This window comes from Teleopsis dalmanni, chromosome 2 (genome assembly GCF_002237135.1).
Source record: "Teleopsis dalmanni isolate 2A chromosome 2, ASM223713v2, whole genome shotgun sequence".
NCBI lineage: Eukaryota > Metazoa > Arthropoda > Insecta > Diptera > Diopsidae > Teleopsis > Teleopsis dalmanni.
Genome location: NC_051847.1, coordinates 56,062,179 through 56,075,795, shown reverse-complemented (window position 1 = coordinate 56,075,795; position 13,617 = coordinate 56,062,179). Strand labels below are relative to the sequence as shown.

General features: G+C 27.8%; 3 protein-coding genes across 3 annotated transcripts; 2 read left to right on the top strand and 1 right to left on the bottom strand.

The window, feature by feature from the left end:
• Window positions 1-1,556: 1,556 nt before the first annotated feature.
• Window positions 1,557-5,128, top strand: LOC119678105 (anaphase-promoting complex subunit 2-like). Its single transcript, XM_038089769.1, has 8 exons — window positions 1,557-1,660; window positions 1,721-2,168; window positions 2,242-2,486; window positions 2,893-3,070; window positions 3,128-3,829; window positions 3,894-4,157; window positions 4,583-4,830; window positions 4,902-5,128. The coding sequence occupies exons 1-8, from the start codon at window positions 1,604-1,606 to the stop codon at window positions 5,100-5,102; spliced, it is 2,343 nt and encodes a 780-aa protein (XP_037945697.1). The 5' UTR covers window positions 1,557-1,603; the 3' UTR covers window positions 5,103-5,128.
• A 2,972-nt stretch (window positions 5,129-8,100) lies between these two features.
• Window positions 8,101-9,233, top strand: LOC119678113. Its single transcript, XM_038089776.1, has one exon. The coding sequence runs from the start codon at window positions 8,166-8,168 to the stop codon at window positions 9,174-9,176; it is 1,011 nt and encodes a 336-aa protein (XP_037945704.1). The 5' UTR covers window positions 8,101-8,165; the 3' UTR covers window positions 9,177-9,233.
• A 1,399-nt stretch (window positions 9,234-10,632) lies between these two features.
• Window positions 10,633-13,110, bottom strand: LOC119678106 (inner nuclear membrane protein Man1-like). Its single transcript, XM_038089770.1, has 2 exons — window positions 13,001-13,110; window positions 10,633-12,773 (listed from the first exon to the last, which is right to left on the bottom strand). Exon 2 carries the CDS (start codon window positions 12,766-12,768, stop codon window positions 10,699-10,701), a length of 2,070 nt encoding a protein of 689 aa, XP_037945698.1. The 5' UTR covers window positions 12,769-12,773; window positions 13,001-13,110; the 3' UTR covers window positions 10,633-10,698.
• Window positions 13,111-13,617: the final 507 nt, after the last annotated feature.

Sequence of the window (13,617 nt, the reverse complement as noted above, 5' to 3'; positions counted from 1 at the left end):
AATTTTTAGATAAATTACGCACAGCAATTAAATAATTTCGCACTGAATTTACAACAATTAATTTAGTTTTTATATTAACTTTAAAAATTAAATTAACTTGAAAAATTATCAATGTTTTTAATCCATGTTATCAATAGTTTAACATTCAACGTTTTAAGTAAATAAATTAAAATCATCGGTATAATATTTTTAATATAATAATTATTATTTAATTTTATTGACAATATGCTTTGCTAGACGTTCTGAAAGTTTTATGTGCACTAAACTACAGTTGTAACATTTTTTAACACAACATGTCTGCATAACATGTCTCTTAACAGTCTATTGTTCTCATTCAGCTGGACTATATTATCTGACAACCTTATGTTATAAAACTATGCAGCGAATTATTTTTAAATTTGTTACAAACTTTAAATTTCCGTTATAATGGATATATTAATTTTAAAAAAATTCTATAATATAAATTAAAATATTTATATATTCGATTTCATACAATATTTATTTAATAACAGTTACTGGATACATAACCCTTATACCTACATAATAAGTATAAAAACGGTAATGATTAATTCAATGAGAGTTTCATAATTTCATAACAGAAAACTACATATTAGTAATGTAGGCGATAAACTCTTTAAGCGCTGCAACTTTTACTTTAAGAATAAAATTGTATAAATGTTTAGTATAACAATATGGACAACAAAAAAAATTGCTAAAGATCTAAAAGTATTTGTTAACGTGCGAAGTTAAAGTATTTAAAAAATACCATTATGTATTAAAATTTAATTATTTATAATTTAATCAACAACGTATTGAGTACAATTATTTTGTTAGAGCTTCACTATTCACAAGAAGGTGAACTAAATGAGATACTTCATAAATAGGGAAACATTTATTACAATAAATTGCATTAATTTCAATAAATTATATTCATTGCAATAACTGCCATTTATTACAATAAATTACATTCATTGCAATTAATGCCGTTTATTACAATGAATGTCACTTTTTAGTATAAATACTATTTATTACAATAAGTGCGATTTAACACAATAAATTTTTTTTTTTAATACTAAAATAGTTTTTATTACAATAAATGTGATTTATTACAATAAATGCGATTTATTACAGTAAATGTTATATTGTTACAGTTAATGGTTTTATTGTATTTAACTATGTCTATTACAATAAATGGCATTAAATTCATTAAATGTAATACAATAAATACATTAAATTGTTTTTATTACAATATATGATATTAAATGTAAATTAAAATTAAACGGAGCTTATTACAATAAGCGTACTTTTTCCAAATTGAACGTACTTTTCTTCAGCTAATGATTGTAACAAATTAATATGTTTATATAATATTTAAATATAAAATTTTCAAAGTAATATTTGATATTAATTAATAAATGTTTTTGCATAAAATAATAAAAATTACAAATATTTAAGTTATGAAACTTAAAAGGCGAAACATGTTCATTTTTCATATTGCTTTTAACAACGATGTTACTTCAATGCACTTTGCTTTGACATATGTATGTAAACAAATCCCCCGTCAGTGATTGCCGCTAGTTAAAATTTTGTTTTAAATATTAAAATGAGTGAAATTGCCGATATATTAAATAGTATTACCAATTTATTTAAAGCGATTAGTGTAAGTTATTAGTTAATTTGTTATCCATGTAAATAAAAAACTATTTATAATTTTCAACAGCAAAGAAAAGTGTTGCATGCAGGTCAAAATAAGAGAATCCATTCTAATCAATTCGATGTCTTGAAAAGAATGTATGATGCTGCTTGGCTAGAACTTCACTACACGATTCGTAATGTGATTGTACCAAAATTTTGGTTACATTTTAAAATAATTGGAAAAATCCCACCATCTAAAGATGAACGCGATCAACAATTGTTCCAAAACTTTGTTGAGGCAGTAAATGAATTGCACGCGAGTTATCAATTGTTATATGATGCCTTCCAACAATTACATAACTCGAAAAATATATTTTCTAAAATAACTACTTTGGAACTAAGCCAAAAAAAATTAAAAGATGTTTTTCGTGAGTCACTGCTGGGACAAATGCCATCACAATTCAGCGTAGTTGTAAATTCGTTTTATACCATTTCATTTAATATAAACAGTAATACGGAAGGTAAAACCAATGGTAAGAAAATATTTAAAACAATACATTATGAATTTATTTATACATATATTGTAATATATATATTTATTTATAGAAGCATGTTTTTTGGGTTTTAAAACAATAAACTGTAATGGTTGTAAATATGTTGCTGAGAGGTGCTGCTGTCAAAACTTGTTGATTATTATTAATGAAACCAATATTAAACTATTGAGCATGGACTTATTAGATTGCATTGCTGGTCAAACTGTTACATTATTAGTGCAAAAACAAATGACGGACCATATAAAAAATAATTGTTATGGAATCATTGATCGCAGTCATCTAAAAAAGCTTGAAATGGTACATTTTATATTTTGGAAACTATGCTCTTACTAACTGCTCTAGAAAAGCAAATAACATAAATTTACTGCAAAGTTCTTAGGTGATAGGTATCAATACCAAAGAGTTGAGCATCTCATTTTACCAAAAGTACAGAAGATCTGTAGAAGAAGAAAAAAGGCAAGCACATTTTGCCAAAATGCCTATATCTAACCGATTTAAGGTATTCCTCTATAGAAACGAACGAATGGTTATTTTAAATATATATCTTGAAACTCTTTTTGCGCCTTCATCAACCTCAGGTTGATAAATCATCCAAAATCTTCGATAAAAAAAATTTCTACCAACAACAAAATCAACTAATCGAAGCTTACAACAACCTTTATACAATCCAAATTTAATTTTATTTCTTCTTTTTTTTTTGTAGTGGCTTGATGAAGTTGTTTTAAGTTGGCTGGCAAAAACTTTTAATAAGAATAGTCTGCATATTGATGAAAATGAAAAATCTGAAAACTTTGTTCAATGCTTCCGAGTTAAACTCACCTACTTTTTGTATGAGACGTTCGCGCATAGTGTAATTGAACAGTTTTTTAATATTATAATTGGTAATTTATTTCATTGAATGAAAATATAAAAAAATAATGAAATGTCCTCTTCAACAGATTTTCCGGAATCTATACCAATTTTAGATGATTTAAAAATCTGTATGGAAAAAATAGATCTAAGAAAATATTTTATTAAAACGATTAAAACATCATTAGAAGCAAGAATACTGCATCCAGGAGTAAATACAATTGATATTATAACCGGCTATGTTGCTGCTATAAAAGCTATAAGATATCTTGATAGCAGTGGCGTTATATTGGAAACTGTCACAGCACCTATTAAAGAATATTTGCGAAAACGTAACGATACAGTACGTCGTGTTGTAACTGGTCTAACAGAAGAAGGTCCCAGTGACTTATCTGAAGAGCTCACAAAAAGTGAAACTCTTAAAAATAAACCTGGTTTGGATGCTGCAGATGAAGCTAGTAATTGGGAAAGTTGGGCACCAGATCCTGTCAGTGTTGACCAAACAACTAGTTTACAGTCGACTAATATAAATCGTTCTGCAGACATTATATCCATGATTGTGGATATCTACGGCAGTAAGGAATTGTTTATGAATGAGTATCGTAACTTAATGGCTGATCGCCTACTAACGCAGCTCAATTTTGTGGCAGACAAAGAAATTCGTAATTTAGAATTATTAAAAATACGATTTGGAGAAAATCTTTTGCACAGTTGTGAGGTTATGTTACGAGATGTTTCGGACTCCAAACGTATAAATAGTCATATACAAAGTGATAAGGACTATATTGATAGTAAGAATGTAGCAATTAATTCTCTAACTCAGCCAAGTACTATTTCATTTTTCTTGAATTTCAGATAAGTCTTTTGATATTGCAACTTTAATCATTTCTGCACAATTTTGGCCATGCTTTAATAAAGAAAGTTTGGAATTACCTGAAGAAATAGAAAATGAGTTTATAAAATTTACAAAATCTTACGAGGCTTATAAAGGAAATAGAACTTTAAACTGGAGAACGGTTACAGGAAGAGTGCAAATTGAAATAGAAATCAGTGGAAAAACTGTTGAAATGACTGTTTCTCCAACTCAAGCTGTAATAATATACCATTTTCAAGATCGGAGTAAGTATTTATTTTTCTTTTTTTTCTCATTACGAACACGCTTAAAACGCTTGGAGGTTAAACAACTTTATATATTAAAGGACGATATACGAATAGAATTTGTAGTACTTTTTATATTCGCAAAAAGCGACGACATCAGACATAATATGCCTACTATAAATTTACCAATCTATATCACTTGAACTGGTATCTCTAGAGACCAATGGGTCTATGCTTGGCTTACAGCTAGTGAGATCGACCTAACCTATATTTTACATTTTTTTACACTTTTTTTTTTGTTGGATGAGCAATGGTATAACTTTTTTAACCGGTTTTTATAATCATTAAAACATTCTTGTATATATGCGCTTAAAACAAATTTGTTGTAATATTTAACTATATTGTTTAATTGATATTTAAACTATATTTATAAATTTTTTTTTTAGATATATGGACCTTAGACGAGCTTAGCTCTGTTATTAAAGTTCCTCCAACTGTTCTACGCCGTCGTATGAGATTTTGGCAAACCCATGGTCTAATTAAAGAAGTAAGTGTTGGCACCTATCAATTAATTGATGATTCAGCACAAACTACAAATTCAAAAAGTATGGATACAGCACCTTATATAATGGAAGATGATGATATGGAATCAGCAATGGCTTCAGCTAGCGACCAACGTGAGGAAGAACTACAGGTCTATTATAATAACTTACTTAAATTTTTATCTTTTTTGACAATTTTTTTTCATCAATATTAAATCATCAGGTTTTCTGGTCTTATATTGTTGGTATGTTAACTAATTTGGACTCGTTACCAATAGAACGGATCCATCAAATGCTTAAACTATTTGCATCAAACGGTGTGGGTATAGAATTCACACAAGATGATCTACGTAATTTTCTGCAGCGAAAGGTTCGAGAACACAAACTGCTTTATTCAGGTGGTGTATATCAGTTAGCAAAATAGTATATGGATTAAAAAATTATTTAATAATAAACATTTTTATGAAAAAACATATTATTCTATTATAGATTATTCATTCGTTTATATAATTTTATAACCAAAAAAAACTGTGTAGAAAATATAAATGTATAATTTTAAAATCTATGCTTAGAGTAATCTATAAAATATTAAATTTTTAGTATAAATTGGATGGTTATTTTATATATACAAAAAATTGTTTTTTATGTAAAATATACTTAAATATAGGAAAACATGCTTCTCTTAATTGTAATGATCTAACCAGGATATTTATTTGAAGTAGCATTAAACTAAAAATAATAAAGAGTAAAATTAAGAGTATCTACAAAGTGTTCTTTTATGTAGACACTCTTAAAAATCCTAATAATTAAAATTAAATTAAAAATTATATTTATATACATTATAACTACAGTAAAGATATCGGTATTGAAATATAGACAAATTAAATAAATTAATTTATTTAAATAAAATTAAATTAAATTAAAATAAATAACTTCTATAAAAATAATGTGAAATAAAAATATTATCTGTAGAAAAACTTCCATACGAATTAATTTAAACTACTTTTAGTTTCCTTAAAAATATTATTAGCTATTTTAATTTATCAGTTTTATTTATGATAAAACTTAGTCCCTCGTCTGAAATTTATATCCACACTATATCACAATGTATCATTAACATATGTAAGCGTTTTCTCATGTTTTAAGTTCATTAATGTATAAATGTATGTTAATAAATAACTTTACTGAAAATTGTAAACCTTTTACTAAATTTGCTTGCAATTGCATTCGTTATAAGTTTCTTTATTAATGATCTTAAAGTACTTAATCTTTTAATCTTGCCATTGGTTCGACTTGGAGAGAAAGCATATGGAGACAATTCCAATAAACAACCCAACGGTTTATTACTTAATACTACAAAAATTCTAAAATAAATTGGCGCTATAAATTTGGTACGTTACTGTATACATACATATATAGAATATAATTATTTAAAAAAATATATTATATACTGTAAAATATGTTTTTACAAAGTTTCCTTTTTTTTACTATTTTAACAACATATCAGCTAAGCTGATTACATCACATCTGTAATAATACAGACGCAGGCTTTAAAATTCAGACTTAATAATAATACCTTTTTATTAATATTTTACTAATTAAAGTACCTATAGCCTTCCACCGAAAGTAGATATTAACATCTATATAAATTACTAGACTTATCAATTATAATACATATATGTAGAAAAAGGAAAAATATTTCTTTCTCTAAAACTAGCATAAGACGTAATGTTTTCTTTCAGAGTAGCAAAAAAATTCTCGCAATTTACATAAGAAAACATGCGAAGCAGCAACAATGCGCTTAAAATCTTCAGAGTTAGGTTTTACTCGCAAACTATTTAAAATCTTTAGTTTCAGTGCAGCCAAATTTATAAATCAGTCAATTGTGAATGCTCACTGGATATATATTGCAATAATAAATTACAATATATCAAAATAATAAGATAAAAAATACTTACCATTATGCTTCTATTATTCATTTTGTTTTCTTTGATTTAAATGAATTAATTTTTAGTCTTCACAATTTCTATATTTTAAATTATACACAACATAACAAAAATATATGTCAAAAAATAAAAGCATTTATCATTTAGTCTGGTATGTTTCAACCAGACTAAATGCTGTTTTTTTACATTTCTGGAAAAAAAAAATAACGGCTATAAATAATTGTTTTAAAAGCTGATCACTTTATTCTCTCCGATAAAATTCAATTTTCAAGTTTTATTGATAATATAACTTATATATTAGGCGTGTTCCACGATTTACTCGTAGTAAAACTCGAATAAAACACAATTGAACTACAAACTGAGAGCGTAATATGGCGTTTACATTGGCCGAAAATGGCTCATTTTGGTCAAAAATCGAAAATGAGTAACGAATGGCTCATTCTTGCATATAAAATTGCAAGCACGAAAATGAGCAATTTTCTCACATTCTGTATGAAAGCCGTTCGAATGCATTCCACATATGTTCCAAATGCAAAGGAATCCATTGAACATACCCTAAATGAAAGCTCTCATGGCATTTTGACAGTTTTGAAAAAGCTGTTTTTAACATATTTACAAAAAAAGGTAAACAAATGTTTGGTGGTTGCATTTTCTTGAAAACGATGCACTGCTTTTTAGAACTTTTACTTCCCAAAAAGTAATTAATCGAAGTTAAAAATATGTTTTAAGTTTCTAATGTAAGGTTTGAAGGCATATTTAACCTTTATGCAAAATTTTTTTGGCACAGGCCAAAAATCAAATCAACATGCAAGTTGAAAAATCAGCTGTTGAAATGAGAACAAATGAAATACAACGAATGTAAACACTTTCAAATGGCTCATTCAAAACGAGCCATTTTCGGCCAATGTAAACGCCATATAACACAAATAAAGTGTCAAATTACGCTCTTTACACAGATTTTAATGGAACAGCTTTGTGTGAAGTCTGATGAGAACAAATACAAAAATTTAAATTCAAACCAATACAGCTGATTCAAACATCAACACAAATTTTACTTAAAATAAAATGTACGAGTAAAGTCTATGTACCATTTTCAAATTTCGACTGAATTATTACACTCCCTCAAGCGCTCTCATTTATTCGAAAATTTGCTGGTTGAACTCACTTGTGTACACACATTGCAATTCAAAGTTACAACGAGTAGCTTGTGGAACAGACCTATTGTACATTAGTAAAAACCTTTGCTTTTTTATAAATTTCCTCTTAATATAAATTGAAATAATTATTTATATTAAAAAATATAAAATTTCCTTTTTGTTATGAAAATAATATACTGATTTCAAATACTAATAATAAAAGAAATTATTAATTTTTTTGTAACCCCCATAGAAAAAATTGTATTGAAGTAGCACATCTCTTTATATTTAATCGATAACATGCAAAAGTCTCGAAGTGTCAATTATCGATATTGTGTAACTACTAATGTTTGTAGATTGGAGTCAATTTATTGCAGTTGCCGTTGTGAGCATATATAAATAAATATGGATTTTATTGATGATTTCATACAGGAATATAAAAATAATCCGTGTTTGTGGAAAGCAGATTCTATTCATTTTAAGAATAGAAGTAAAAGACAGGAGGCTTATATGAAATTAATTGCAGTTGCTGGAAAACATGGTGAACACTACAATGTTGAGAGAACGAAGCAAAAAATAAACAATTTAAGATGTGCGTTTCGCCACCAGTTAAAAAAATACGACGAAATTAAAAATAAGGGTGAAAATGATGAACCTTATTGTCCAAAACGTAAATATTTCGAATCGTTAATGTTTTTAAAAGATGAGGAGAGCTTGGACAAAAAGAACAAGAATGCTAAGGAAAGTATAGAGAAAAGTAATAAAACAGCTACAATTTTGAGCGTTGAAAATATAACGCCTGGTGAATTTATTGATATCCCGAAAACACCGACTAAAGAAAAAGTTATATGTTCACCTGTCGATAACCCACCCGAGGTTGATAAAGTTCTTAAAATACACGAAACAAGGCAAGAATCGCGCATTAAAAGAGAAATATTTAAAAAAGAAAATGAATCTAGTGAAGAAAAAACAGGAACTACAACCGAAACTACACACAATAATAATGCAGTAAATGATTCTATAGAGACGTTTGGATTCGGTAAAGAATCACCAGAACGCCATAAACGGAAAAGTTGCCGAAAAAGATCATCATCCAATTCATCACATATATCAAATGAAAGTGAAATTGCAAATTCAAAATCTCAAAAATTTGATTGTACCTCTATGGATTTTGAGAAATTATTCAGTTTAACGTGTAAGAATATACAAAACCACATGGATGATCATTTTACGAATTTTGGTAAGATAATTGCACATAAACTTAGAACGATGGATGCCACACAGGCAATTTATGCTGAAAAACTCATTGCTGATGTATTATTTCAAGGACAAATGAAACTGCTCACTTCTTTGAACATAAATCGGTTTTCAAGTATTGATCCCAGTCTGTACCCAGAAAATAATTCGAATAAATAATTTATAATACAAATGAATATATAAACTTTTATATTTACATAATAAAGTTTAAATGCAGTATTCTAGTTACCTATTGTAAATTTAATTAATTTTTTTTATTTTAGTTTTGAAATGATAAAATATTAAATTTGCAGTCATTGCAATCAAACGTTGTTCGTACATTATTATTGTTATTGTAATTCTTTAAGATGACCTACTACAATCCCTGTTGAAAATGGTGAATAACGCAGGATCATCGGGAAGAACGAGCTGCTACAAGATATAGTTCATAATTAATTTTTTCAATGTATAACTCATTTCAAAGCATGAGGTCAATGACGGATTAAATACATCATATAAGTGAAATGTATGCGAGCTTCTGTTAAAGTTATGTCGATCACAAAAAGTTGATGTCTAGTTTCTTCCATTGAAATAGGAATTTTTTGATACAGTAGCTGATTATTGAAAGGGTTTTCAATATTAAGTAATTTTTAATTGCAGATTTTGTTGGTAATATTTGGGCATAAAACTCTAAGGTATTTGCTAACATTATTGGTCAAAATAAAAATGCTTCAGTTAATATGCGCGAGATTGGTTTAATAACATCGCATTTAAATTTATAGTATTAAATTTTTAATATGAATTTTACTATTTTCCATATGCCTGGTGGCCGTTGTAAGCGCATTATTGTCACTACATGCCCATTCAACTGGATTAGTTTAGGTTTTCACGAAAAGTATAGTGCAATTTTAATTGTAGATTTTAACAGTGTTCTATAACATTGCAATGTAGTTTATAAACGATCACGATGGCCATGTAACTAGTCGGAGTAATAGTTGGAGTACTGGAAACTGTCTCACACATTTTTGTCGAATATTATATATATATCAAGAATACACAATCGTGATTATCTTTACGAATGTGAAGTGACATGTACCATTTTTATTAAAAATATATACAAAATTATGCTAATGAGAGTTAACATAGTATATACTCGATCAATTTTTCCTATTCCGACATACTTATCTATGTATATCCAACTTTTTTTGTATCAACTTGTGTGTCCAGTCTATCACAATTTTGGAAGCTTCATCAAAAGCAGTATTTGCAAATTTGAACATACAAGTTTTGTCTATACTTTTTTTTATAACTGATTTTCTATAAATACCATAAGAAAAATGCATGTATATAATGCATATATACAAAAATATATAAACACCTATTACAAATATTACCTTACACATTTTGTATAAAATTTCTTTTTAAACATGATATTATTTGGACGCATCCAATGAAATTACCATCATTTATCAAGAGTTACTATCATAGTTAATAGTCATAAATTCATTGCTATGCAATGCTCCTACATCTTTTATCTCTTATCTGTTCTTATTTTGTGCATTAGCAATTACCAAAACATTATACGTTATTTTAAAAATATGTAATTTATTTAAACAAACGAAAAATATAATATCCAACCTTTTTAAAGCAATATTTAATTGTGCGATTATGTATAACTGTATAACTTAAATTAACTTAATATTTAGGTTTCTATAGCGTTTGGATAACGACTTAAATAACGTTGTAATCGTAAAAATTTAATGGAAACTAAACGATTGTCAAACCACCAACCATTGATTTCATTATGTATAATACCAGCGTCTTCCTCTTTGGGACATCGTATGTATACACAGCAGGTATTTTTATCGATTTGTAAATCTTTCATCGAACATCTGGATCCAACCTTTTCTAAAATAGCATCTTTAATAATCTGTTTCAAATTTGGATTTTGTATATCTGAATTATCAAACATATGTCGAATTTTCAAACAAGGTGTGGGCGGATTATGAACCTTGTTTACATTATCAAATGCCGGACTCTGCCATTGTTTCTTTGCATTTATTTTAATTTCATTTTGATTCAATTGTCCAATCCATTTCAATGTTCGAAACTCTTCACCATTGTGCAAAGAGATACAAAACTGTATTCTACTATCATTTGCTTCCAATAAACGTATTGCTTCATCCCAAGACCACAAAGAAGCTTTTCGCTTATTAATAGGTATAAGTTTATCTCTCAAATGGTTTAAGATAAGTTCGCCTGTTCCAGTTTCATTTTTTAAAGAGGTTTGATACAGTAGCTCATTAACAATCTCTTCCGAATATTGTTTGACTAGTAGATTACGTTCATCACTGCTTCTTTTAATACGGAGATATATATTATACGCAAGTAACACAATTGCGCCAATAACAGCCCCAGTACCAATGATGATAAAAAATGTATGCAATTTATTAAATAAAATGCATTTAAATGGAAGTTGCGGTACTGCAAGTAAAAACTGTGTTATTACATTACGTTCAACTGCATTTGAGTTTGTGTCCACGGAATTTGTTTCATTGGACATAATTTTGACATTCAACTGAGAGTTTGCCCTAATCAAATGTTGCATAGCATGTATATTAAAATCTACATTATTCATATTTGTGGAAGTTAGATTATCCAGCACATATTTTATAAATTCTTCCTTACTTACTGCTGCGGATATACTAGAATCAATACAATGATAGTGAACAGCACGTTTTTGCAGTAATGTCAAAAGTTCCCTAATATAAGTTTTAACTTCTTCAAGTCTTTCATTTTCCACACACGTCGACAACATACCCTTTTCGGCAACCATGTCAAGTTCACAGATCTTTACATTAGTATTTTCAATTTGATGTGTGGCCGGTATATTTGGTCTAATCATCATGTAAATAGCGGCCAGTGAAATAAAAAATATAAAAAATAATATAATTAGAACGTGTGGCACAAAAGATTGCCTTAATTCGGGCTTATAAAGTACTCGATTTATTAAATGCTGTATCAGTCTTTTAGTTGTTATTTTCTTGTCTGCATTACTGCTTCTCAAACGTCTATCGGTTGCCATGTCAGTTTCATTCATGTTATAACTATTCTGTTTAGGTAGCGACTTACTGCGTAGACTTAGAAGCTTATTTACTATTCCAAAATGTGTATTATTTGAGTTTGGATCGCCGCCGGCACAAACTGCATTTGTATCTAACGATGTTTTCGGTGAGTAATTATTCTGATAGTACAAGTCTGCTGGAGGATGTGGTGTATAATTTTGGTTGACGTATGTATTATTTGTATACATAGGTTGTGTCTTAAATGAATTCATTGCCATGTTTGGATCATGAACGTTATATTTTTCGGCACGCAATAATTGTTGATAGAAATTATCATCAATTGAGTCCATTACTGGCATTGAATATCTTTCTGATAGGTTATTGGTGGTGAAATTAGATGAAGTTGGTATATAATTGAAGGCAGGAATATTTTCAAGTTCGGGTTGTATTTTTAAATTATTTTGTGCATTGCTGGCATAATCCAGTGGACCACCCAAAGAATATCCTGATTGTTTTACCGGTGAGCTTGTACGTGTGTTGCGCTTTCTTAATTTCATTTCCTGTTTTTCTTGGTATATTTTTCTTTTGAGTTTCTCCAGTAATAATCTACGAGTTGTTTCCGTAATTGGCATATTAGGTAATCCATAATGAGTTAGCTGCTTTCTTAACTCATGGTCAGTCAGTTTATCCACATCTTCCATACGCATGTTTGCTGTAATTAAGAATTAAATAGTTTACTCTTTTATGTACAAACGAATTTTAAGAAATATCATTTATTTTATATGTGTTTATAAAGTTATTTTAAGAAACTAAAATTAAAACAATATTTTATAATACATTTTAATGTGACAATATGCTATACATTACTCTAACCAATCACAATATTTTTTTATTTATGTTAATATGCCGATACTTTTATGTTTTACATATTAGACATACCAGTTTAAGTCACTGTAAATGTTAGTTATATTTATTATAATTTGATTGTTGCTTTTCACTTTTATTTTAAAAATTGTGTCTCATATAAACATATAAACAGCATTGCTTACTTCCTAACTTTTTAAAAATTGTGAAAGGAACGATGGAAAGCATGAAACCTGTCGGCTACACAGTAAAAAAATTTGTGCTGTAGATCAGGGAAATGCTTGCAAAATTGAAAAAATAAATAAAAATATTGTATATCATATATCTAAGAAATCAGCTAACCATTGAACTATTGAAAATTAATTTCATTTCCACATTTTTAATGATTTACATTTAAATGACGATGTTACAGCATTTTTAATAAATTATTGCGGAATTGATAGAAACAAACTAAAATTTGCTCGTATATATAAACATGCATGTAAAGATAATCCTATTTTTAGCAATTAGTAGGAAATGCAAAATTTTTAAATTTTGCAATTTATTTTGTTACAAATCTTCAGTATTTTGTGTTATATTGGAAGCGATGGTGGAGTATAAAATTTAAAATGAGACGAATTTTAACTGAATATATAATTTATATGAAGACAAAATTTTAAAATCAGTTAATTTATTTTTATTGCATATGCGAA

Coding starts and splice junctions, on each gene's coding strand:
- LOC119678105 (XM_038089769.1), top strand. CDS start 1,604: ATGAGTGAAATTGCCGATATATTAAATAGTATTACCAATTTATTTAAA. Junction 4,158..4,582: donor ATACCATTTTCAAGATCGGA/GTAAGTATTTAT, acceptor TTTTTTTTTTAG/ATATATGGACCTTAGACGAG. Junction 4,831..4,901: donor AACGTGAGGAAGAACTACAG/GTCTATTATAAT, acceptor TTAAATCATCAG/GTTTTCTGGTCTTATATTGT.
- LOC119678106 (XM_038089770.1), bottom strand. CDS start 12,768: ATGCGTATGGAAGATGTGGATAAACTGACTGACCATGAGTTAAGAAAG.
- LOC119678113 (XM_038089776.1), top strand. CDS start 8,166: ATGGATTTTATTGATGATTTCATACAGGAATATAAAAATAATCCGTGT.